This window comes from Alternaria alternata (assembly GCF_001642055.1).
Source record: "Alternaria alternata strain SRC1lrK2f unplaced genomic scaffold CC77scaffold_7, whole genome shotgun sequence".
Lineage (NCBI taxonomy): Eukaryota > Fungi > Ascomycota > Dothideomycetes > Pleosporales > Pleosporaceae > Alternaria > Alternaria alternata.
Genome location: NW_017306196.1, coordinates 990,480 through 1,013,468, shown reverse-complemented (window position 1 = coordinate 1,013,468; position 22,989 = coordinate 990,480). Strand labels below are relative to the sequence as shown.

The window sequence follows — 22,989 nt, the reverse complement described above, 5'->3', positions numbered from 1 at the left end:
TCAACTACCGAGACCCCCAGGTGTACAAAGTTTATAATAGGTCCGAACTTTGAGGCTCTGGTGCTCACGGGTATCAGGGTCCCCCAGCGTCGGGCTTATGGGTTCAACACAGGGACGCACATGGATTACCCATCTTGGCGAAGGATAGGGCAACGGTGATACAAGACAGAGCACCTCAGCGAAATATATAATGTAGCTCGGGTAATGTGGGTTTCTGCGTTGCTCATCGAAGACTACATTTTCATTCTCTATCATGTCAAACGACACCTTTTCAGGCGGCTTATTGGCCAACTATCCCGCCGCCGCTCAAGGCGCAATAGCAAGCGACTATGTGCTACGCTGGAAGCTCGTCGGCGCTCTTTTTGTCATGCTCGTTGTCTCTCAAGTTACTAAGATGATCTACCGCGCGCACATCGACCCGTTGCGAGCTATACCAGGGCCTTGGATCAGTTCAGCATCATCAGCCTGGATTCGCTGGCAGCGATGGCATGGCAGATTGTCCTTTGAGGCAGACAAGCTCATGACTAAATATGGGCCCATTGTTAGGATCGCTCCTAACCTTGTTATACTCAACGATTCCGAGGCAGTGGAGAGAATCTTTGTAAGAAAAGACCTTGACACTTCGCCAACATCCATCCGAGCCTTGCGTGTAGGCGGTCATGACTGGACCGTTACATACCCACAACACCCGATTGCTCGCCAGAGACGACATCCAGTCATGATCGCCACCACCACGAAGAACATGAAGCTCTGGCATGACGTCTTCGTGACCAACATCGAAGCCATGGTTCGCGATCTCGCAAAGTCAGACGGCGAAAAATCCGAAGACATCGTATACCACCTGCGCATAGCCACTCTTAAGAACTCTCAAGTCGTCATGGGTGGCTCGGGAGTTGACCTTGACTGCAGCGACTTTCCCCATGTTGTCGGCGAATACAACTTCCTTGTCGTCTGGCGTCTCTGCCTTCCAGAGTGGTTGTTCGCATGGCTTCAATACGGTCCTTTCGCGCATCCACGGTTCCGGGTACGATCTAGTGACAAGCTATTCGACTTGGGCGCAGCGCTGTGTAAACAAGCCGCTGAAGTGAGCGAAGAGCCAACTGACAACGTTTACAAGCTATTCACTGCACCAGACGCCAAATACCCCGTCGAGCAATCGTGGACAGATCCAGAGATTGGTGCAGAGATGGCGGGACAGGTACTCGCCGCCACTGAAACGACTTCATCAGCTCTCGCTTTCATATACTACGAGTTAGCGAAGAACCTAAGCCTTCAGGAAGAGCTATACAAGGAGGTAGCCGCTCATGAGGGTTATGAAGAGCTTGACTCGTTGAAACTCCTCGATGCATGTATCAAAGAGGGTCTGCGTTTCCGCCCACCTGTCGCTCTCACAGGTTCACGCCTCGTCCCCGCTGGAGGTATCAACGTCCTTGATTATCACCTCCCTGCCGGTACTGTTGTGACTACACAATCCCTTAGCATGTCTCGTCAGCGCCCCGATCTCTTCCCCGACTTCGATACCTACAACCCGCGACGCTGGCTCGTCGAGGACGAACATAGCGCCGAGCGTCGGAAGATGCTTGTGCCTTTCGGTGTAGGAGCGAGGCGCTGCCCAGGAGGAAATATGGCGACCTATCAGATGAGACTCATCTTGGCGGCGACATTCAGAGCGTTCAGAATCGAACTTGCACCTGAGACAACACCAGAGAAGATGGCGCCGTTCGAGGCAAACGGATACCGAAGTAGGCATGATCGATGCGATCTGATGTTCAAGCCTAGGACTGCGTGATGATTTTGGTGTAAACATCGATCGTCCATTGTCTTGATGATCGTCCTGATGATACTTGTGTTACCCAAGCGAAGATTTTCAGATGCGTGGATGGCTTCTGGCGCTCATAAGCAAGCATGCATAGTTTTCCTTCTGCGTTCATTTGGAGTTCTTAGATAGGTAGCGTCAAGATTACTCGTCATCAATCCTCATAAGCTGTCGCGGAGCATAATTGAAGACCCATGTCTATAATCGAATAGGTCGTTTGTATTCTATATCGGATGGAATTGTACCCGCGATAACTTGGGCGAGTAGCATGTTGTGAGGTGGCTGGCGACCAGATGACAAGCTTCCTGACATGTATCAGGGATGACGCGTACCTACTGACGTCATCATCCCACCTGTACCTTTGAACCTAGGCAGTTTGAAACCACCACATACTCACGCTACACGTGGACATGGCGAAGTCGAGACAAGACACAAACAAGGAACTTTTCTTGCTGCTCTTGCATCGCCAGGGCATACGCTTGCGGCTGCGAATCCGCCTGGTGGAATCCCCAGAAAGCGGGGAGACGTGGCTGCGGTCTGCGGCGCTTCCGATAGGGTCTCAAGTCGCATCTTGACGCATCCATCGAATCGATCTAGAAACCTCACATATTTTTCAGAATTGTAGATCGGCCAGGCCCACGTACATCGCATACGCAGCTGCACTGGTACCTAGACAGCACACTCACAGCCGCAACCGCTCTGTACCCGTCCGGGTCCTTATCTACAAACGCCACAACCGTATTATCCCGCATCATCGTGCGTGTGATCTGCAAGTGCAATATTTCAGACGCACCATATGCATCACCTGGAGCTTAACGAAAGCTTGATAAAGCTTGGAAAGCTTGGTCGCATGCTTGCAAGCCCATGACCACTGCTGCGACATTCCGGCCGATGTGCCCGACGGTTCCTGGTCGAGAGCTAATGATTGGAGCGCTTGGAGTTGGGCAGGTAGGTTTGCTGCTTCGAGGTGGGTGTGATGCATGCGTTGGTGGAAAGCACGAAGGTATATATGCCGCCTCATCGTCACTTCAAGCAAAATAATTACTCATTTCCAATTCTCCATTACACCAGTGCTACAACACAAATCTGCTGAATTAAACCTACACTACCATCGACTGAGCAATCTAGTAACAACATGGCATCTCTACAGCGTCTCGCTGTTCAGCGTAGCCCTGCCTACAAGCCCGCTGGGGTCAAGAGCTATGTCTACGCGATGACAAAGTGTAGGTGACCTGTTACATTCTCTCTTAAGTTCTGAACTGACATGCGCAGATGGCTTCCATCCGACCAAGCCAGGCCCATATTTCCAAGCCAAGGTCATGTCACAGCAAGGCAAGTTTGGACGAGTCGGCGGCCGCATGCGATCACACTACGTCTTGAGGAAGCGGGAGCAAACGTCAGCACCGGGTGGTGCGCAGAGCAAGGCCGCAGCCCCAAGCGATGGAGGTGGAGCTGAGGGCGAAGTGCCCGCTGAAGACATCCAGAACGACTCATTATATCTCTGCGAAGTCGGTGTCGGAACACCTGAACAGAAGTTGTACTTGGATTTCGATACAGGATCTTCGGATCTTTGGGTATGTGAGCCCATCTAAGTTCTCGTGATATATGCTAAGACGTACAGGTCTGGTCCACTGAGCTTCCCAAGAACATCCTCAGTTCTGCCAATCCCTCGAACCAGCAGGTCGCTTTCGACCCCTCCAAGTCAAGCACATTCAAGAAGCTTGATGGCGAGACCTGGAAGATCTCATACGGCGACTCTTCATCAGCAAGCGGTGATGTAGGCACCGATGTTGTGGATCTTGGTGGCCTCAAGGTTGAGAACCAGGCTGTAGAGCTCGCAAAGGAGCTTTCGCAGCAGTTCGCACAGGGAAATGGTAGTGGACTGCTCGGATTGGCGTTTAGCTCCATCAACACTGTTTCTCCAACTCCGCAAAAGACGCCAGTCGACAACATCATCGCACAGAAGACGGCCAAGGAGCAGCTCTTCACGGCATACCTTGGCAGCTGGCGTGATGCGAACGAAGCTGATAAGGGAGAAGTAAGTTCCATCCTTCACATGTTTGCGTTCTTTGTTTAACATGCCTACAGAGCTTCTACACCTTCGGCTTCATAGACCAAGACGTCATGACCGCCTCTGGAGCCTCCGAGCCCAACTACGCTGATGTTGACAACAGCCAAGGCTTCTGGCAGATCCAGTCTACATCAGCCACCATCAATGGCGAGACTGTCAACCGATCCGGTAACACTTCCATCATGGACACTGGTACCACGCTCTGCTTGGTTGATGACGCTCTTGTGGATGCTGTCTACAAAGCTATCCCTGGCGCCCAGTACGACCAGAACAACCAAGGCTACGTCTTCCCTGCCTCTACATCCGCGGACGATTTGCCAGAGATTAAGCTCGCCATTGGAGACTCCATGGTGACATTCCAGAAAGAAGATCTGGGCTTCGCCGATGCCGGAAATGGTAACGTGTACGGAAGTATTCAGAGCAGAGGATCCATGGACATGGATATCTACGGCGATGCCGTATTGAAAGCCATGTATGCGGTAAGTCATCATGAATCTACTTAGATCAGTGAAGCAGTACTGACTAGGCTTCTAGATCTTTGATATGAACAACGGTTCGCCGAGGTTCGGATGGGTGCAGAGGAAGGAGGCGACACAAAACACGACTGCTCCTCCATCGCAGTAGATATCGATGTGCACTTGCCAAGGACGATAATCGTGCGCAGGGCAGGAGGCAGGACTATCGCCGTTTGGTGTCCAGGATTATGTGAATGTTCGCAATAGGCTTTCATGCAGCAAATGCTACGCCCCAATGAACAATAGTATCTTAAGACGCATTTGATGGAGTTTCTTTCGATGCTATGAGTTTCCCCACATCCCTCAAATCAGGTATAGCATCTGCGTCTTTGTCGTGAGTGTCTTCCACTCTCTGCATCCACTTTCTACAAAACGTCTGGAGATCCATCTGCGCATCGCTCTGCATCGAGACTCGGTCTTGCAATCGCTCGCAATCGTCCTCTGGGTGACTGCGACTCATGGATGATAGTCTGATGCCCATCTCCACAGGCCTGCGCCACGGTGGACTCCCGATAGTGAAGGAACTCCAACGTAGGCGCGCCAACTTTTGCCTACAACTATGCCGAAGGCAAACGGGTTCGTCTGTTCGGTGGAGAAGGTGCCGAAGGTGTCGAAGAGAAGGCACTGATGAAGCAATGCAACCGACTCCTATCTCGACGTTCGAACAAAGTATTATATGGGCAGCCCAAACTAACCATCACGTTAGCATTCGTGAACAAGATGACTTCAAGGTGTATGGTGTCAAAGCGCACACGGTATGTCTTTGCCATCCTCATATTTGTTAATATAAGGAATCCGAACAACTGTGATGATAGACGCCCTTGGTGAGGTCAGCCATCGGCAGCAGGGCAATGTGTTTGCTATTGACTAGATCGACTGACTTACACGGAGGCAAACGATAGCAATCCTAGAGCCTGCAACTTCCGTTTCCTTTTCATATGCGTATCCCACAGGATGATGGCTGGCACAACCACGAGTCCAAAATCCGTTACGATTGTCGAAACAGTAGCAACATGACCGAGAATGACAAAAGTAGATATCGGTGCGCATTCTCCTTGCCGAGTCCATGTTGCACTGACTGGACGACAGTATAGTAGGACGCCGACAAAGGTTATAAAGAAGGACGCCCATGTCGTAGCTAGTAGCGCATATATGGCGGTGCGCAGTCTGGGCTGTGTCGCGGTGACGTAGAAAATCGTCGTGCAGATCGAGGACTTGACTGTCGCGAGCGCGGTCACATACATGAGGATCCAGATGATGTAGTACTTTATCGCCTCACTTGAGTGCCATGCATCGAGGTGCTTGTCGCGTCTTCCAATACCGACGACGAGGGCTCTTATTGTCAAAGAGATAGCAACAGTGTAGAATGCCTGGCACCTCGAATGAGCAGATACTCGCAAAGGATATGCTCCTGTCCCACCTCCTGTGTAAGAAGTAACTTACAGCACCGGCAATCATGAAGCCATCATCCAACCTGAAAAGGCTTCTTGAAAGCCTTACATAGGTTCTCAAAGAGATGGCAATCAGGGATAGCCCAAGGAAGGTACACGATATCACCATGATGGCGGTTGTTAGACCATCGAGTCGGGAATATTCCCCTTCCAGGTCAGCTTCCGCAGACACAAATGGCGACAACATTGGGTAGGCAGAATCATGTTCACCATGAGAAGGAGGTTGCTGGTTAACATATTGGCGTTGAAGAAGCTGACTCCAATCCCAGGATATTAGGTTTACCAGCACTCGGCGGCTCCGCTTCTACAGGCTAGCTTGATTCGGTGACTCGGCTCGAACATGAAGTTAATATCGCATCAACTATACCAAACTCGGAGAATTCTGATCAGATCAAAACTTCGACGTTGGGTTTCTTCGGTTACTCTTGCTGCACAGACATGTCAGGCTGCCACCTAACCCATACATTTGGAAAGTAAAGCGCGCGATGTCGATTGTGGTGACAGACTAAAGCACTGCTATTCGTGATGATCCACTAAACTGATTCTAAGGTCTTCGATCTCCCGGGATGCTACCGCATCAAACGATCGTTACTCTTACACCTCTATTCGCCTTCGTCATGGGCACGAACATGTCGTGATCGTATGTTACGTCCTCCTCAGTAGTATCCGACAATCGCATCTGCGGTAGAACACGCAGCACCAATGCAGCCAGACACAAATTAAGCTCACATAGAGCCAAACTGCGAGATTAATGTTAGAAACCACCTGCCAGATCCGCATGAATGTGTTGCACTTACTTCATTCCCAAACAAGAACGACTTCCCTTCGAAAATGTCAACATGCTACGCTCAGCTTCTTTTCTCCTGTTGTTGTTCTCGTTCAGCCATCGCTCAGGAGCAAAGGCGTAGGAATCAGGAAAAGCGCGTTCGTTATGGTGTGTGACGTAAGCTGACATGCCGATGGCATAGCCTTTGGGAAGTACATATTGGATGGTCTTCTTGTTCCATTCTCCACGGTAGAGTAGGTTTTCTTCAGTGGGCACACGCGCAGTACGGCTAGAAACGCCATAGGACAGTCTCAAGCCCTCCTGAATGACGGCTCCCAGGTAAGGCAGCGTTTCCAATACAGGCCATGATAGATGTCTCGGGTCATCCACAACAGTTTTTAGCTCTGCGGTGAGCTTAGCAAGAATCTCCGGCTTGGTTAGTAGATGATAAGTCATGACCGCCAACGCCCAACTTGTAGTTTCCGTTCCAGCACCCAGAACAGCCTGCGCTTCTTCGGACAAACGCTGGGGTTCCTTGTCCAGAATCTCGAGATCGGATTGCAAAAGACTCGCGAAAATAGTCGGTCGATCATATGTAATACCAGCATCCATGTCCTCCTTGGTCTTGCGTACTCTGGCTGGCAGATCAATCTGCAATGTTTTGACCATGAGTGCAATATCCTTGGGCAAGTAATCGACGAATGTCGCTGCCAACTTTGTAGTAGATTTCGTCCAAGGGAAAAAGCGGAACACAAAGACAGGACGCAAGATCGAGGCAGTTGGTTCTCTGAAATTGGGGAACCAGCCTGGTTGGTCGAGGAACCCAAAGCTCTCACCGAAGCTGTATTTGGATATGGCGTCGGCGGTAAAGCAGCTGTATGCCATGGTGACGTCGAATGGCTTGTTATCACCCGATTGTCGGAGAAGCTTATCACAGAGCTTCTGGACGTCAGAATGAAGATCGGGTTCGAGTCGCGTTATCATTGTGCGGGAGAAGAACTTTGCTAGGGGGATGCGGCGAAGGCGGTGGATGTTGTGGTCTACGGTTCCAAAACCGGATTCTCCAAGACTGTGCAATTGTCAGCTGGAAGTCATGGATGAAAGATATACGAGAGACTTGCGCTGACCCATTGATCTGGTGTACAGGCTTGTCGCGCTTTCGGCCACCGACGGCGTAGATTTCGTCAGCGAAGCTGATGTCGTCGCAGTGGACTTCGTTGGGGTTGATACGGATGATTGGTCCTGGATGCGACATCAGCTTCTATGCCTGTATTGGCGTACAATTTCTGCTTGTCTACTCACCGTACACCTTGTGCATGCGCGCGATCTCCTTTGTATAGCAGCCGAACCTAATGACATCGTGGTAGAATTCAGGCAGGTACGTCGCTGCCGCTAGTTTTGGTCCTGGGATTCCGCTCAACGGATGGAATGGCGAGATGTTGTAGATGGCCTCCAGAATCTTGTATGCGAGCCAGATACCCGCAAGACCTAGCATATAGCCCACTGGAGGAAACCATGATGCCGACTGCGAATGGACACCTTCTGAATCCATTTTGGAGAACAATGCAAGAAAGAAACCTCTGTTGTCGCGCGAGAAGGCATTGCATTTACACTATTTTCTATTCGCACAAAGAGACGACGCTATCGTGTCAAGTTGCAGGGGGGCCTGAAGCATGTCTGCGGCAGAAAATGCGTATCTAAGTGGGGTGAGGTCACTGGGCAAAGTGGAAACACGGTCAATAGACGTTAGACGTTGCGGTTGTTGCGGTTATTCGGGAGCGAGCGAGTACCGTGCAAATACCGACATGTGATCGAGTGGTAAGGCGGAACGCCATCACACAAAAGGTTGGTGTAGACGTTGGAAATGAGGGTCCAGACTTGTACGTGCGGAGTGGGGGCCGGTTTCGAGTCATGTGAGCTAGGGTTTCCGATCTGGACTTAGTCGCCCTCGAATGGACGCTGAAAGACCGGTGTGGCTATTTTCATCTCACGTTTGATATCTGAAGGGCTGTTGAGTAGCGAGCAATCGCAGTTGATGCAAGGGTGTGCCAGAAGAAAAACAGTTTGTTGTCATTCATCATGCTCGTGCGCTAGGCTTGCAAGGTCCCGTGTGTCTCATACTATGTTGACCTCGTACGTGTCATCTGGTTTTACATGTTCTAGTCCATCAATTCTCTTTATCCTGTCTTCAAGACGACCTTGGTCGAGGTGTGACCATCTTTCCTCTCGCCGCAAGCGCAAGCCAGCCTGCAATAAGGCAGGCCCCGCCAATGGGCGTAACGGGCCCCAAAGACTTGTACTTCTTGGCATCCAGCACAAGTAGGTATATGCTTCCAGAGAACATGGTCATGCCCGCAGTGAAGAGGGCCATTGCGATTGTGTTTCCCGGCGCGACGACGGAGGTCATGGTCAGGACGACGGAGTGAACAAGCTGTTGGTGTCGTTAGCAGGGTCCATGGGCACAAAGGCGAGGAGGATGCGGTGTGCGAAGAGGGGCACGCGTTGGTGAAGCGGGGAGCATATGTACCTGGTATTGAGCAGCGGTTCCCCAGTTCGCAATGAGCGCTGGATCCCTAATCCGTTGCTTCAGCCCATGCGCACCGAAAGCGCCGAGCGCAACGCTCGAAGCACCGAGCAGCGTGCCGATCGTCCAGAATGGCGACATGGAACTGTAGGTTGTGCCGTAGGATCTACTGCTGCTATAGCCTGATTCGTAGATGGGATCGTGCGATCGGGATTTGCGGGATGACGAGGACGAAGATTTCTTGGATGAAGACATAACAGCAAGTGAGAGTTGTTTGGGGTGGAGGGAGGTGGGATGGCAAGTTTCACTCAACGAAAGCCGCGGTATGCGGAGTTTCGGAGGTGTGCGTTGTCTGATTGGTCTGTGCACACAAAGACGGGAAGTGGAGCGTGTGAAGGTTGTACATTTGTGGTGGTATCCTAGATGCTGAAGTTTGCATCCCCCTATATTCTGAACGCCATAACGCCCTTCTGATGCAGATGAGATGCCGCGTATCCCATGAAAAATGCGACCAGATTGACGCGCACAACGTCCCATCTTCCGACAACTAGTCTGAGTCAATTTCCATGACTTCTCCATCTGCCTGTCTCTGTGGTGTCGCCTTCATGGCGCTTGTAGTAGCCTTCCTCTTCCCTTTCCCGCTCTTCTGTTGTGCCTGCTTTATCTCCTCTTCAGAGATCAGGGCTCCATCGACACGTAGGAAGCCCTTACCCTTGCCCTTTCCATCCATTCTGCCATCAACGTCCCGTATCCTCACGCGCAATTCTCCTTCAACCTTTTCGCCATCTCCGTTCACCCACCAACCTCCTTCATCTGACAACCGTCCATCCCAGCCCTTCTTCATGTGACCAGCTTCTTCCGAATGCCACGACCAGTCCGAGGGCAGGCACTCTTTGAGTATACTAACGGGAAAGGTGTTGAGATGTGCGAGCGTGAGATGAGTCTTCGCCTGGTCCGTGATATGAGCGGTCAGGTGGGCATTTCGCGTTGGTCGCCACACAATGAACGAGGCAGTAACCCAAAAGAACGGCGCCGCGTATTCATCAACGTGTCTGAGTAGTAAAGGCTCCGCGGGCGCATCATCATCAGAACTTGACTCGCTTTGCTGTTGAGATTGTGACTTCTTGGTTTTCGATGTTGCGGCGGTTGGTGGTGTGCTATTCAGCTCAACATCTTCGTATGCGAGGACCACACCCTTCGCAGGTGGGAAGTATGTGAGGAGTAGCGGTGATAGTACGGTCGCGCACACTGCTGAGAAGGGATCTGCGAGACATGAAGGCGGGATGCAAACGTATTGCGATATACGCTCGGTGTAGAATAAGGAAGCATCGTCGCTCTGTACTGGTGCCATTTTCGGGAGAGCGTGAGTGAATCTTGGCGCGTAGTGTGGTTTGCGATCGCGTTGTCGCAGAAGTCCTGAGCTTGGAAAAAAGTTGGAGATGTCGGCGTGTGAAGTTACCGATATGTGGGGGTCGACGCTAGGATAAATCCGACTAGCCACCACCAGCATCATGTATCAGTGAAAAGTGAAGGTAGCATAGAATCTCAATTAAATACGCTTCGTGACAGCGTGCATATCTTCTGGTATGTTTTCCGATCTATAGGCAAATCCAACGCCAAATTTTACTACACCAGATCAGGCATCATTTGCATGATGCTCATGCCGATGCTAATGTTAAGCTCGCCCAGGACCTTTGTTTTACATTTGATTTCATAGCGGAGCCGGAACCTCTCATCTTCTGGGCTTCTCTGCTTCCTTACGCTGGAGCTTGGTAACCACCCGCTGCAGAGCTGTCTTGATTTCGCCCTTCTTGAACTGCGACAAGTCGTAGTAGTTCGGTGAGATGTCCTGGCAGAGGTTAGTGTCATAATTAGGTACAAAGGTATGATGACAACTCACCAATAGCCACTCGGGCTTGACCGAAGTCACTGTGCGGATATAGTTCTTGGTTGTCAAGACAAATTCGTTGTAGATGACCCATTCACTGTCTTCAGCAAGAACAGTGCTAGGGTGCAAAAGAACATTTTGCTCGTCCTTGACGGTAATGTAGCTCTTGCCGTTGCCATCGCGTTTGGCGACTTGCATGAAGAAGCCAGCCACGAGCGCACGCTGAATGTTCTCGTAGTACTTCTTGTTCTCGAATGGTGTTGACATCAATTCGAGTTCCTCACGCTCCATTATGCGCTTGAGTTGAAGACGGACGTTGTCGGCTTGCTGCAAGGCTCGGTAGGAGAGGAAATGGTCGTGGCACCACTGCTTCGGGTTCGCTTGTGCCTCCTCGCTCTTGAATGCGTGGTAGACATTCAGCATGGTAAGCTGGTCGCCCTTGGGATGCGCAAAAAGCTCCTTCATCTCGTCTGCTCGCTTCCGGTTGTTGGCTGGGCGAACAAAGATTTGGGGTACCGAGAGTAGCGCAGTAAGCGACAAAATCTCATTCGAGCAGTAGAACTCGGGTGATGTGATGAGCATGACTGCCAAGGCGGGATCCAGGGGAAATTGCGAGGCAAGCCCTCCAAGTGTGGTGAGCTCGCCCTCGTCGTCGAGACATGCCAGGTAGTTGAGCTCCTCCAAGGCACGCATCAGCGTCTCTGGCGCAGGTGGGTCCATCAGATCAAAGTGTACCAGATCATCGACTCCGAGCTTCTTCAACTCAAGAACGGTGCTTGCCAAATTCGATCGCAGAATTTCGGGGTAGGTCTGTTCGATGAGCTCCTTCTTGAAAGCTTGCTCGGTGTAAAGACGGAAGCATTTACCAGGTCGCGTACGTCCCGCACGACCAGCTCGCTGTTGGGCTGAGGCCTTGGAGATGGGCGAAACCAGGAGAGACTCGACACGGATACGAGGGTTGTACACCTTTTGCTTGCTGAAACCAGGGTCCACAACGTAGACGATACCGTCGATAGTGAGAGATGTCTCAGCAATGTTGGTGGAAACGATGACTTTGCGCCCAGGACGGCCGCCTGGAGTGGAGGGTGGAGGCGCAGGGTTGAAGATCTTCTGCTGTTGTGCGGGCGGCAGAGTTCCGTACAGCGGGTATACCACAAGTGGCCCAGCACCGCCTTCTCGAGAGAGGTCCTGAGCCTCGAGATTTATCTTCCTGCATGCGTCCTCAATCTCTTCCTCACCGGTCAAAAACAGCAGAATATCGCCTTCGCCCTCGGTGGCGTGGATCTGAAGGACGGTTCGCAGGGCGGCTTCGACGTAGTCTCGCTCGGGCGCGGGTGTGTAGAAGACCTCGACGGGGTGGGTTCGTCCAGGAACGGCGAGCAGTGGGGCGTTGTGGAAGTACTTCTGGAACTTGGTGGCATCGAGCGTAGCACTCATGATGATGAGCTTGAGGTCGGGCCGCCTCAGAACAACCTCCTTCAGCAGGCCCATGAGGATATCGGTAGCCAGGGTTCTCTCGTGAGCTTCGTCGAGGATGATGGTGCTGTAGCGAGTGAGGTTGTGGTCGTTCATGGCCTCGCGCAACAACATTCCGTCGGTCATGTACTTGAGGATGGTGTTGGGCCCCGTCTTGTCCTCGAAACGAATGCTGTATCCAACCTCCTCGCCGAGCTCGACGTCCATCTCCTCGGCCACACGCTGGGCGACGGACATGGCAGCGACACGACGCGGCTGGGTACAGGCGACCATCTTGGCATTCTCCTGCGGCAGGTCGTCAAAGAGGACGAACTGCGGGATCTGAGTCGTCTTTCCGGAACCCGTCTCACCGACGAAGACGAGGATCTGCGACTCCTGGTAGAGCTTGAGGAACTCGTCGCGCTGCTGGTGGACGGGCAGGTCTCGCCTCTTCTTGAGGATGCTCATGTACTTGCTCGAGAGCGGGCGTCCAGTGAAGGCGTTGTTGGGGCCGTCTTCGGCGGCGTTCGCCTGCGCCGTGGTGGTGGCATGGCGCTTGAAGCCCTGGAGCCCTGTGCCGGCGCCGCTGTACTCGCTCTTGACGGGCTTCTCATCGTTCCAGTGCGCCAGGTAGGGATTCGCCGCCGCGTCCATTTTGCCTTCGCCGTTGGACTCGGTCTTGACTCGCTTGACGCGGGCACTGTCATCGTCGCCGTATTCGCGCTTCGTCATGGCAGTCATTGTGGTGGATGGGCGTCGTCGGCGCGCGTGTGAAGGGCGACTGCAATCGCCGTCCCAGAAAAAGTTATGCGACGGGCCCAAGTAGCTCCACTTACCGCGACTTCTCTAGCTTGGCGCGAACCACGACAGGCTGCCAGGCACCACAGCAGAATCCACACGCAGCCATGTAGTAAATATACATTTCTCCACCTTGGGTGGTCCCTTCTTCCTGTCCAGCGCCATACCCCAAGTCCTCACGTCCAACTTCCCCCTGTCGCGCGCGCCGCAGTATTGCATCCGCGACCTTGCTGACCCCGCGGTAGTCCGCAACATTCACCAACTTTTCTCCCGCCTGACAAAATACCCCCATATTGGCCCGAATAACCTCCGACCCTGATATGGATTACTCGGAAGGCATGGACGAGTCGTTCCCCGTCTTTTACATCGGCCAGCATGAGTCGAAGCGGACCCTGCATGTGTCGCCCGAATTGGTCCAGCATGCCCAAGATCTCGGTGTAAGTGAGTCGACGACTTGCACAAAGGACCCTGGCTGACAACCTCCAGTATGATATGCTTACTAGCACCATCACCAACGACCACTTCCAGAACCGCGTCTTGAGCCTCCTCAACTCCTACACCCAGACCCTCGCCGAGTCGCAAGACCAACCGCTGCCTTTGATACCAGCCTTGGACAACTTTGATACGCCGCTTACTCCCAACGACATCATCGGTCAACTGGTAGCTTTCACTAGCTCCTGGATTGACCTCTCTTCGCCAGACCCAATCATTTCGCATTTGTCGCGACAAGTCTTCCATCTCGAGGTTGCCTATGCTGCTTTTTGTGGTGTTACCAATCTGGTCATCCCCGGGCCGAGACTCGCCCATGGACAGACCGGCGTATCTCAGTATGCTCGGTCCATCAAGGAAGCGCTCGTCACTGGATCTTACATCCAGCTGCACATCCAGATGCCCATGGACGGAAGACAGTCAGACTCGATCAGCGACGACATGGGAGACCTAGCTCGCTTCGCAAGACAAGAGTTTGAAGCAAGCACCGAGGCCAAGAACGTTGATTCTTGGAGCTCATGGGACGCTTGGAACACCATCAGATCCATCTGCAAGTACCACAACAGATTGTCAGTCATGCTCGATCTTCCGCGTCGACTTCCATCGTTGGCTGTCCAATCACGCTGGTTCTCCGAGCCTGTAAGACTACTCAATTTGTTGGCCTCGTCTTTCCTTGTCAATGCTCGCCAATCATTTGTTCTCTCCAAAGCGCACCAGGTCTTCATATTCCGTTGCATGCGCCTACAGCGTGGACCTTGGCTACTCATCTCGGATGTCGGCCCACTACCAGGCATCGATGACCCGGATATGATAATGTCATACTCAACCGGCCATCTATCCCCTCGCACAGTAGAGGATGCACCGAGCCCTGGGGCTTCAACAATGGCCGCTCCGACTCCAGCTGAATCAGCTGAGATCGCAAAGAAGGCTCCCAAGAAGAGCAGTAGCAGCAACGACCCAACTCCTCACCTGAGCTACGTACGATACCTGCAGCGCAATCAGCCACCCAAGAGCCAGATCGAAAGGTTTGGTGGTGGGTTCCAGGACTACCTACAGAGCCCACTGCAACCCCTGACGGACAACCTCGAATCTATCACATACGAAGTATTTGAAAAGGACCCGATCAAGTATGCGTGGTACGAGCGAGCTATCGCTCAGGCGCTGAAAGATTGGCACGCCGAGAAAAGATCGACTAGTTCCGATAACGGCGCTGTTGTTGTCGCCGTTGTAGGATCAGGTCGTGGTCCTCTTGTCACACGTGCACTCAATGCCAGCGCGAGTTCTGGGGTCCCCGTCAAGGTTTACGCCATTGAAAAGAACCCCAACGCCTACGTATTACTGCAAAGGCACAACATCGAGACATGGGGAGGACGTGTCACTGTTGTCAAAACGGATATGCGAGCCTGGAAAGGCCCAACACAACCAGATGGTACTTTCGGCAAAGTAGACATTCTCGTCAGTGAGCTTCTCGGATCGTTTGCCGACAACGAACTGTCGCCGGAGTGCCTAGACGGTGTCCAGCATGTCTTGAACCCAACTCACGGAATTTCGATCCCGTCCAGCTATACTGCGCACTTCACCCCCATCGCCACTCCAAAGCTTTGGTCCGATCTGTATACTAGGAGCACCAGCGTCGACCCAAATGCTTTTGACATCCCCTGGGTAGTCATGTTGACACAATTCGACTACCTCTCCACGGAGTCCCAAGAAACAATCGCTTCCCAACAACTGAGCAACGGCACCAAGATGCAGCACTTCAACCTAGAAGCGCCACTTACACCGAACGTGCGAACAGCATGGGAGTTTACCCACCCCCTCCCGCCTTCGGTTCTAGCTCAGTCCTCGCTGCGCAAGGGCGGTTCGGCAGTAGGTGGTGGAGGCGGCTTCAGCGGCGGCGACGGCGCAAACGAACACAACCTACGCTACTGCAAGATTGCTTTCCCCATCCAGGAGCCCGGTGTCTGCCACGGTCTCGGCGCGTATTTTGAAACCGTTCTCTACAGCGGGTCTGAAGGGCCTGTGGAACTCAGCACGAACCCTGTTACCATGGAGCAGAAGAGCAAGGATATGATCTCTTGGTTTCCCATCTTGTTCCCACTCAAGGTATGTATCCGCTGGACATGACCATGTATAGAGGACGAGAACTGACGTCACGTGTAGAACCCCATGCAGCTTCCTGCAAACTCAGAGGTCGAAGTCAGTTTCTGGAGACAGACGGATGATCGCAAGGTGTGGTATGAATGGCTTGTTGAGAGTTATATGACGATCAACGGACAGAGGATACGATTGAGTGTATCTGATCTCCACTCGAGCAAGTCCAATGGCTGCATGATGTGAAAGGGATATTGATAGTGTTCTCTTAGTGTCTGCTAGATACCACTTCACCTGCGGGACAAAAAGTTGCTGATTATCTTGCTTCACCAGTTCTTCACCAGGGCCATGTTACATAATTACTTGTAACTCCACTGCGGTGCCACGACGACGGGTTTGTGCACGAGGAGCGCACTCGTGCTATGTAGCCTCACTACGGGATACCAAGTCGCTCGCACGCCAGAGTTCAGGATATCGCTTATGATTCGTGGTATCTCAAACTGAAAAAAAAAAAGTTCTCCTTTGCGCCATGATGGTCTTCCTGCTGTGCTCTTCTCCAAAATCGACCTGTTCTTTTCGCAATCGAGCATACTCGCATCAACTTTACAAGTACTCCTTCTTCCGTCCCGTCCTCGTGTACTGGTTAAGATGCCATTCCACATCCCCCTCCTTATTATCCAGCGTCCCTGCCCTAATCTCGAACAATCGCATGCTCATCCGCGGTCCCACTTCGGCCAGCTCAACCGACTGGAAACCTGTCTTGACAAAGACGTGATGTCGCACCTCGATCGTATCCTCGATGTTCTTGAACGTGACAACGCGGTTACCGACCTTTGCCGTGGCTTCGCGGGGCGGGAAGAGATGTTTTAGAATCTGTACGCAGCGCTGTCCTAGCTTGGTGGAGAAGCCTTCGAAGATTAAGTGGGGGTAGGATTCGGAGACTGTGCCGCGGGAGGCGTTGGGGATATCGGCGCGGAGAACGACGTTGCTGGGACGTGTGAGTAAATGGACAGTGCAAGACGCTGGTGGAGTGCTTACTGTAGTGAGAAGCTGGCGGTTGGGCCGTGAGGGAAATGCGAAACTGTTAATGCCGTGGGCGTTCCTCGGTGCTCGTGAAGCAAGACTATGTCGCTCAGTCCGCCCGATTTTGCGCTCTCGACCAAGTTTGGCAGGATCATGTTTCCACGGTTCAATCGTATGGCTGTGGGTAACAGTAATCTGATCTCCTTGGCGAAGGTGCCCAGTCTACTTGACGGGTCTATCTCAGCGTCAGCATATCCATGTCATGCTGCATCTCCCAGGCTGTTGTACCTCTCGAAGTTGTGACCAATATCCGCGGATCTACGACGCCCGACAGCTGCGCATACTCATCGTCTAGCCCGAGCTCTTCCTCTGCTGTCCTATCCGCCCTGCTCTCATCGTATTTGTAGTCCTGGCGCAGGGTCTGGTCCTCGGCGACATCTTTGGACAAAGGCTTGCCGCTGGCGAGGGAAGCTTTCAGTGCTGCTCTTTTCGAAGCGAGCTCAGCATCGCGGAGAGTCAGAGCGCGGCGGTACAGGTAGTCGCGACGTTCTCGGGCTTGTTTTCGGATCATGGTCGAGGTATGTGACGTGTGGTTGGAGATTTGCTCGAGGCGCAATGTTAGAGTTCGCGACGCAGCGACGAAAAGTAAAAGTGGGCCGATCGAATGAGCTTATCGATAACGCATCCAATGCAACAACTTTGGACTACAGACTTATCTATTCACGTCGTGCTTAACATGTACTGCAAAAATATGCGCTTTCGCTCACATCATCATACGTCGAAACTGGATACAGTGAAGGCTTCTAGTATGCACCTCTGGTAGTTGCAAAATCGACAACGTTCGCGTCCCTCGTACTGCAACTAAAGACTACCTGGTTCCACAAAAACTCTACCCCGTCGAACCGGTACACCAGGAGGAGACGTGGGCTCGAGATCCTCATTCCAACACTCATAAAATGCCGCCCAGATATTGCTACTGAAGTCGGCCTCGACAGGACCCGGAAACTCGCCGATGAGATATCCAACACCACGCGTCGCCTCGCTGTAGAAGTTACAAGCGTGCGCAGACTCTACATGATAGCTTGTAGGTTGGATGTAGTAGCCATCATTTCTCTCGGAGCTGATGACGCGAACGTTGTTGTGACCGGTGATATCGAGTTGGTAAACCTTGCCCTCGCTGTCGGTAACGTAGCCCACCTCGCTGGTGAACGTTAGCATTCATTTGCAGTATTTGTCGTGCATAGCGTTTTGCTGTCGATTGACTTCTTCTGCCGACACGGTATGGTCCGATGCGATCTCGAAGGGGGCTGACTTACTTGAGAAGCTCAGAAGCTACAATGGCAGATGCGAATGCGAAGGCGCCGAGGAGTATTGTGGAGAAGTGCATCGTAGAAATACAATGATCTCTTGAGTTGCAAGCTATCAATTTCGACGGGAAGACAGCTGGAGCGAGGACACCGAGGGCTGGAAGGAGAAGAAGATGAGGCCAATCACCTATGGAAGGTAGTCACGAGCGCCTCCGTCTTGTCGCTGCCTTATGTGTTGTTGAAGCAAGAGCGTTTGCCTTGGTGACTGTCTTGCAACTGTGGGCCGGTACGACAACTCATGTTGCACAAACGGGCACTGACAGGTTATACTTATCCTACAGATAATAGCGTTTTTCTAGCATCGATGACTACCGTGGAACCGAAGATAAGCAAAGAAAAAAAGGAATAAAGAGAACATGTTAGTATGTATTAGGTGCTACAAGAGAACGATTTTCTTACGAGCTGAACTACGAGCTGAACCCTAAGCACTAAGCTAGAAGACGAACGCTTGGCCTTTGCCGTTCGAGACTCAAAACTAACAATAACGTATCCGACAAAGTGTGCTCTAGTCTCGGGCCCAGCCCTTGAAAACGATCGCTTACTACAACCCGCCGCAGGGCTTAGCGATATACAGTATGTACATTGGCGCTCAAGCGGGAGGGTTATGGCAGCTCCAGAAATCAGGCTGCTTCTTCCAACGGCGTTCTTTCCCCGTGACAATGTCACAGCGTCCAAGCCTATCGATAGTCTCATCGACGCCACTGTTGCAGGATCCGGAGTCGACAGAACTAGATAAGCAAGCATTAGCACGTAGACATTCAGTGCCTCGGGCGGAAGTTGAGGTAGTATGTACTCACTAGTACAAGTTGCACTCGCAGTTCAACATCTTGATACCAGTGACTTTGTCTGGGTTTAAGATCCTCTGGCACCCATCATAGCCCAGCTGCTGGTTGACCTTATCTCCGATCATGACCTCGGCACAGATGTTTGGGTTGATGTAACATTTGTCGTTCTTTGTCAAGACGCTACGCGCTGTGTGAGAGAAGTCTCGGGGATGGGTTGCAGCAAAAGCAACCGAGGAGAAGCCCAGGAAGGCGATAGAGAAAGAGCCGAGGAGATGCATATTGTTAAGGTCGCCAGGAATTGCCTAGAGATCGGTGTGCAAGGTCAGTATCTGTCTCACATGCGGTTTGTAGGCGGGTGTTACTTGCGTTGAAGTGTCGATAGGAGCCTGGGGTCGATCTTGCTGTCCACTATCGTTCGGCTTGTGGAGAAGGAGTAGGAGGTGGACCTTTCCTGCCTGCTTTTATATCAACCCACGATGACACGCCAGGTCGTGCCGCATAACGCATTCGCATGCAGCTCGAGATCGTTCACCGGTAAGATTGAATCATTCTAGGAATGTGTGGCCGAGCCCGCAGAGGGCTCGCGCTCTATGGCTCGGGCCGCGCTTTCCACGGGATCCAAAACGCGCGGAGAACGACAAATCCACTACTCCGGACACTATGAGTATTGATTCAAGCTCGCATACGTGCATTTATATTGCCAGCTCATCAATCATGCACTGTTGTGGCGTGAATGGGGGCCGACGCTGTTCTTCGAACGTCAATCCAGACGCCATCTCGCATGTGAGGCGTGGTAGGAGTGAATCCTACTCGTATTAGAGATATCAATGACATGCAACAATTCGATCTAGAACCGAGAAGACTAACGGAACTGTCAATAGGCTTGGGGACTGACAAATAAGTTGGAAAAAGCCTGAATGCGTTCGCAGTGTCTTCATGTACTACATGCACAAGAAACGAAACTGCGCATTCATTCGGGCTAGAACATCAACATTTCGGCTACGATGAAGAGAGGAATATGATGGAGGAAAAGTTTTATTATGCTAACCAAGTCATGATGAAATCTACCAGCGCCACAAATAATCGTCAACGCGGCCAAGTCAGTAGCTCAGCCACCACTGACATACCAAAGATGTACTCAGTTATAGTATTACCCATCAATCCTTCATGTCTATCCGACCCACTCATGAATGTGTTAGCCAATCGTCGCGCACTTGTACCACTTGGGATTCGGGTCCTCGAAGCAGGGCTCCTTTCCGGGTGTGCCAGTCGGCCCTTCGTACATGGGTGGATTGGTTGCTCCTTTGCACTTCTCCTCGCTCCTAGTAGTTGTTAGTATACACCGCGCAGAGAGTGTATGTTCGCCTTCGTTAGTCTGACTCCGACGAGGGGGTTGTCTCGACAAGGACGCCGTGTATCAATGGGACTTACAAATGGAATGAGCATTGACATCCCCCATAGAGGCTGTAGGCATAGGCGTCTTGATATCCAGGGATCGATTGGTTGTAGTAGATCGCTGTGCAATCAGAGTATGCGGAGATACCAGCGTAGGCGCTGCTGTTCCGGACGGTGAGAACGTAGCCGCAGTTGTACGGCTCGCCGTAGGTAGGTGCGGATAGTGCGATAGGTAAGGTAGAAAGCAAACTCGTGAGGATGGCGGTGAGCTGCATCGTAGTTATCTATCGATGGATTTGGCTTCGATAGAGACGTGGTATGTCACTGATAAATCGCGGAGGATGTCGGAGACGTGGTTGTGCAGGCTACAACAGGGCTGGAGGCCTTTGAAGACAATCTTATGAGTGTAGTTTGGATGGTGTACGATGCTCCAACAGAAAGCGTGCGAAGCCTAAATACCACATTTGAGTCGCTATGAGCTCATGCTCAAATGTTTTCGCCAGTCGTAACCGAGCTGTCAAAATGCAAGTTCCCGTCATCAGCATGGCTTTGGTCCTCCCTTCCTTGCCTATCATGGATGTCGGGAGTTACACACAAATACTGTTTGGATGTCACCTTCGCTATCCTGACGAATGCACCTACTATAATGTCCTATCAAACACGGTGAACACGATCAGGAGCCATATGTGCAATATGTCGGTCAGGCCGAGTCGACGTGTTCGGAGTTGGGAGCAGGTTGACCGCCGAACCGCGCCTCTCCAGTACAACGTTGGAATGTATTCGAGACGTTAGCAACAGTAGCATGGCGTAATATATGTGTCGATAACATAGCTCTGGTGTGCTTGGCACGGTTTGCTACTTCATCTCTACGGGAGCGCGAACGCCGATTGGTCAATGGTAGCGGTGAGTATAGTTGGAGGTGTTACTGCAACGGTATGACGAAGGAGACTGGAAATAAGTAGCGCTCGAAGTGGTCGTACCAGTTCCCTAGATAGATGTGATACGAGCAAGTTTAGCAGCATCACGACAAATACAGGCGAAAATGAGAGTTGTAATGTTACAATGGATGCAGTGCTCTAAAAATCCGGTGCTCGGCGTCGCGAAACCGGAAATGTGCCCTGAAGGCTGTCGCGATATTTCGTGTCAATGTCTTAGAAAACGGGATGATGGTGTATGCCTCAAAGGTGTTTTATAGCTTCCTGGTGATAGGAACACGAGAGAAATCTGTGGCATCTTGAATCGTTCGCACCGTCTAGTGAATGTGGTCAAGAAGATGGGAGAGAGGGCACGTCGATGCTGGTGATGACGAAGAGGGGTGGCTTTAGCGTGCACGTGAGAACGCGAGACCTCACGCGTCAACATCGACACAGGATCAAACGTCCAGACCCATATTCAGACTCAATCCATTTCGCGCACAATATGAGCAGAGCAAGCATAGAACAAGCCCTCACGGGCTTAATACCCACGCTGAGCGGGCCATTGCCAGCCGAGCTGATAGAGCTCGCGCTTTCGCTACTGACGCGGTCGCGAAGCGTCGCGACATCGATGAAGCCAGACGAAGAGATCGCACGACCATACGCATGTGCGCAATTAGCATGTGAGAGGTATGAAGAGCACCCAACGCACGTTTTGGCATCACGCTGACATCTAAAAGGCTGAAGAAGCGTCTCAACCTCCCGACCATCCAATCGCGACCGCCTTGCCCCCCACGCATATACAAGAAACTATACAACTACCTTAGCAGCGCACTCCCAGAGAGCACAGCGACCCGCGAGCCAACTACACCGCGAAAGCCGACAGCTTCAGCTCCGGCATCAGCACGCAACACACCGTCAAAAACGCCGTTGGGCGCTAGGAAAACACCAAGGAGGGTTGAAAGCAATGGCGAAGCACCAGAATGGGTTATGCCCACTATACGCGCCTTGGCAAAGTCATTCGACTACACCGGTCTTATACCCCACGTATACACAGGAGTAGAGTCTATCTATCCGCTGCTATCCCGAATGTCCGCCGCTGCCGCCGAATCACCCAGCAAGCGACCTAAAAGAACCACAGTATCGTCCTATGGGGATGTCAGCGATACGCGCATACTAAGTCTCATCGTCGTGGTTTTTCTCCTAGTCTACTCGCGCATGAAAGACATAGAGGTTTCAGTACAACAATACAACGAATGGCTGGCGAAAGCAATCAAGGCTGTCGTTGAACTACCTGCTGCCAAGGACATTACAGACGAGGAGCTTCAGATCAAGATAGAAGAGACGATGAAGATGGCAAAAGAAGAGGGATGGTTGCAGATGCAGTGGTTCGATAGTGTGAAGCCTCAGAGTGATGGAGATGAGATGGAAGGCGTGGAGATGAGCGATAATGCGGCAGTCAAGGCGAAGGGTATGGGGTTGAAGGCTGGTGGCAGTGATTATATTGGCTTGGGTACTATGATGCAGGATGCAACTGATTATCTGGGTGAGCGTCAGCAGGAAGATTATACGAGATGGAAAGCGAAGATTTTGGCGAGAGTGCAAGAGATTGAGGCGTCGGCGTAACTAGACCCTATGAAG

General features: G+C 52.0%; 14 protein-coding genes across 14 annotated transcripts; 5 read left to right on the top strand and 9 right to left on the bottom strand.

Annotated features, from left to right (window-relative positions):
• The first annotated feature begins 233 nt into the window (after window positions 1–233).
• On the top strand, window positions 234–2,095 carry CC77DRAFT_1019264 (cytochrome P450). Its single transcript, XM_018524801.1, has one exon. It carries the CDS (start codon window positions 254–256, stop codon window positions 1,787–1,789), a length of 1,536 nt encoding a protein of 511 aa, XP_018387672.1. The 5' UTR covers window positions 234–253; the 3' UTR covers window positions 1,790–2,095.
• A 614-nt stretch (window positions 2,096–2,709) lies between these two features.
• CC77DRAFT_793244 (acid protease) lies at window positions 2,710–4,686 on the top strand. The gene is made up of 5 exons (XM_018533205.1): window positions 2,710–3,039; window positions 3,089–3,390; window positions 3,438–3,854; window positions 3,905–4,366; window positions 4,422–4,686. The coding sequence occupies exons 1-5, from the start codon at window positions 2,952–2,954 to the stop codon at window positions 4,509–4,511; spliced, it is 1,359 nt and encodes a 452-aa protein (XP_018387671.1). The 5' UTR covers window positions 2,710–2,951; the 3' UTR covers window positions 4,512–4,686.
• On the bottom strand, window positions 4,522–6,343 carry CC77DRAFT_793325 (hypothetical protein). The gene is made up of 4 exons (XM_018533206.1): window positions 5,846–6,343; window positions 5,288–5,772; window positions 5,155–5,222; window positions 4,522–5,092 (listed from the first exon to the last, which is right to left on the bottom strand). Exons 1-4 carry the CDS (start codon window positions 6,038–6,040, stop codon window positions 4,653–4,655), a joined length of 1,188 nt encoding a protein of 395 aa, XP_018387670.1. The 5' UTR covers window positions 6,041–6,343; the 3' UTR covers window positions 4,522–4,652.
• On the bottom strand, window positions 6,155–8,454 carry CC77DRAFT_960237 (cytochrome P450). The gene is made up of 4 exons (XM_018535599.1): window positions 7,922–8,454; window positions 7,741–7,861; window positions 6,651–7,688; window positions 6,155–6,593 (listed from the first exon to the last, which is right to left on the bottom strand). Exons 1-4 carry the CDS (start codon window positions 8,169–8,171, stop codon window positions 6,431–6,433), a joined length of 1,572 nt encoding a protein of 523 aa, XP_018387669.1. The 5' UTR covers window positions 8,172–8,454; the 3' UTR covers window positions 6,155–6,430.
• A 353-nt stretch (window positions 8,455–8,807) lies between these two features.
• Window positions 8,808–9,398, bottom strand: CC77DRAFT_1060140 (DUF423-domain-containing protein; the record flags this gene model as incomplete). Its single annotated transcript, XM_018528314.1, has 2 exons — window positions 8,808–9,050; window positions 9,147–9,398. 2 exons carry the CDS (start codon window positions 9,396–9,398, stop codon window positions 8,808–8,810), a joined length of 495 nt encoding a protein of 164 aa, XP_018387668.1.
• Window positions 9,399–9,690: 292 nt separating this feature from the next.
• On the bottom strand, window positions 9,691–10,494 carry CC77DRAFT_932677 (hypothetical protein; the record flags this gene model as incomplete). The annotated part of the gene is made up of 1 exon (XM_018534270.1): window positions 9,691–10,494. The coding sequence occupies one exon, from the start codon at window positions 10,492–10,494 to the stop codon at window positions 9,691–9,693; it is 804 nt and encodes a 267-aa protein (XP_018387667.1).
• A 180-nt stretch (window positions 10,495–10,674) lies between these two features.
• Window positions 10,675–13,272, bottom strand: CC77DRAFT_960229 (pre-mRNA splicing factor ATP-dependent RNA helicase PRP16). Its single transcript, XM_018535598.1, has 2 exons — window positions 11,044–13,272; window positions 10,675–10,992 (listed from the first exon to the last, which is right to left on the bottom strand). Exons 1-2 carry the CDS (start codon window positions 13,225–13,227, stop codon window positions 10,876–10,878), a joined length of 2,301 nt encoding a protein of 766 aa, XP_018387666.1. The 5' UTR covers window positions 13,228–13,272; the 3' UTR covers window positions 10,675–10,875.
• A 332-nt stretch (window positions 13,273–13,604) lies between these two features.
• On the top strand, window positions 13,605–16,110 carry CC77DRAFT_1030172 (protein arginine N-methyltransferase HSL7; the record flags this gene model as incomplete). The annotated part of the gene is made up of 3 exons (XM_018526569.1): window positions 13,605–13,721; window positions 13,771–15,876; window positions 15,934–16,110. 3 exons carry the CDS (start codon window positions 13,605–13,607, stop codon window positions 16,108–16,110), a joined length of 2,400 nt encoding a protein of 799 aa, XP_018387665.1.
• Window positions 16,111–16,115: 5 nt separating this feature from the next.
• Window positions 16,116–17,508, bottom strand: CC77DRAFT_1019257 (U3 small nucleolar ribonucleoprotein IMP4). The gene is made up of 3 exons (XM_018524800.1): window positions 17,176–17,508; window positions 16,903–17,122; window positions 16,116–16,852 (listed from the first exon to the last, which is right to left on the bottom strand). The coding sequence occupies exons 1-3, from the start codon at window positions 17,456–17,458 to the stop codon at window positions 16,468–16,470; spliced, it is 888 nt and encodes a 295-aa protein (XP_018387664.1). The 5' UTR covers window positions 17,459–17,508; the 3' UTR covers window positions 16,116–16,467.
• An 80-nt stretch (window positions 17,509–17,588) lies between these two features.
• CC77DRAFT_1019256 (hypothetical protein) lies at window positions 17,589–18,306 on the bottom strand. The gene has a single exon (XM_018524799.1). The coding sequence runs from the start codon at window positions 18,103–18,105 to the stop codon at window positions 17,749–17,751; it is 357 nt and encodes a 118-aa protein (XP_018387663.1). The 5' UTR covers window positions 18,106–18,306; the 3' UTR covers window positions 17,589–17,748.
• A 307-nt stretch (window positions 18,307–18,613) lies between these two features.
• On the bottom strand, window positions 18,614–19,317 carry CC77DRAFT_1088016 (hypothetical protein; the record flags this gene model as incomplete). Its single annotated transcript, XM_018529461.1, has 2 exons — window positions 18,614–18,982; window positions 19,052–19,317. 2 exons carry the CDS (start codon window positions 19,315–19,317, stop codon window positions 18,844–18,846), a joined length of 405 nt encoding a protein of 134 aa, XP_018387662.1. The 3' UTR covers window positions 18,614–18,843.
• A 917-nt stretch (window positions 19,318–20,234) lies between these two features.
• Window positions 20,235–20,709, bottom strand: CC77DRAFT_1060133 (hypothetical protein; the record flags this gene model as incomplete). Its single annotated transcript, XM_018528313.1, has 2 exons — window positions 20,235–20,361; window positions 20,471–20,709. 2 exons carry the CDS (start codon window positions 20,707–20,709, stop codon window positions 20,235–20,237), a joined length of 366 nt encoding a protein of 121 aa, XP_018387661.1.
• A 99-nt stretch (window positions 20,710–20,808) lies between these two features.
• Window positions 20,809–21,364, top strand: CC77DRAFT_793167 (hypothetical protein). Its single transcript, XM_018533204.1, has one exon. It carries the CDS (start codon window positions 20,909–20,911, stop codon window positions 21,224–21,226), a length of 318 nt encoding a protein of 105 aa, XP_018387660.1. The 5' UTR covers window positions 20,809–20,908; the 3' UTR covers window positions 21,227–21,364.
• A 489-nt stretch (window positions 21,365–21,853) lies between these two features.
• On the top strand, window positions 21,854–22,974 carry CC77DRAFT_1007691 (hypothetical protein; the record flags this gene model as incomplete). Its single annotated transcript, XM_018523496.1, has 2 exons — window positions 21,854–22,038; window positions 22,089–22,974. The coding sequence occupies 2 exons, from the start codon at window positions 21,854–21,856 to the stop codon at window positions 22,972–22,974; spliced, it is 1,071 nt and encodes a 356-aa protein (XP_018387659.1).
• Window positions 22,975–22,989: the final 15 nt, after the last annotated feature.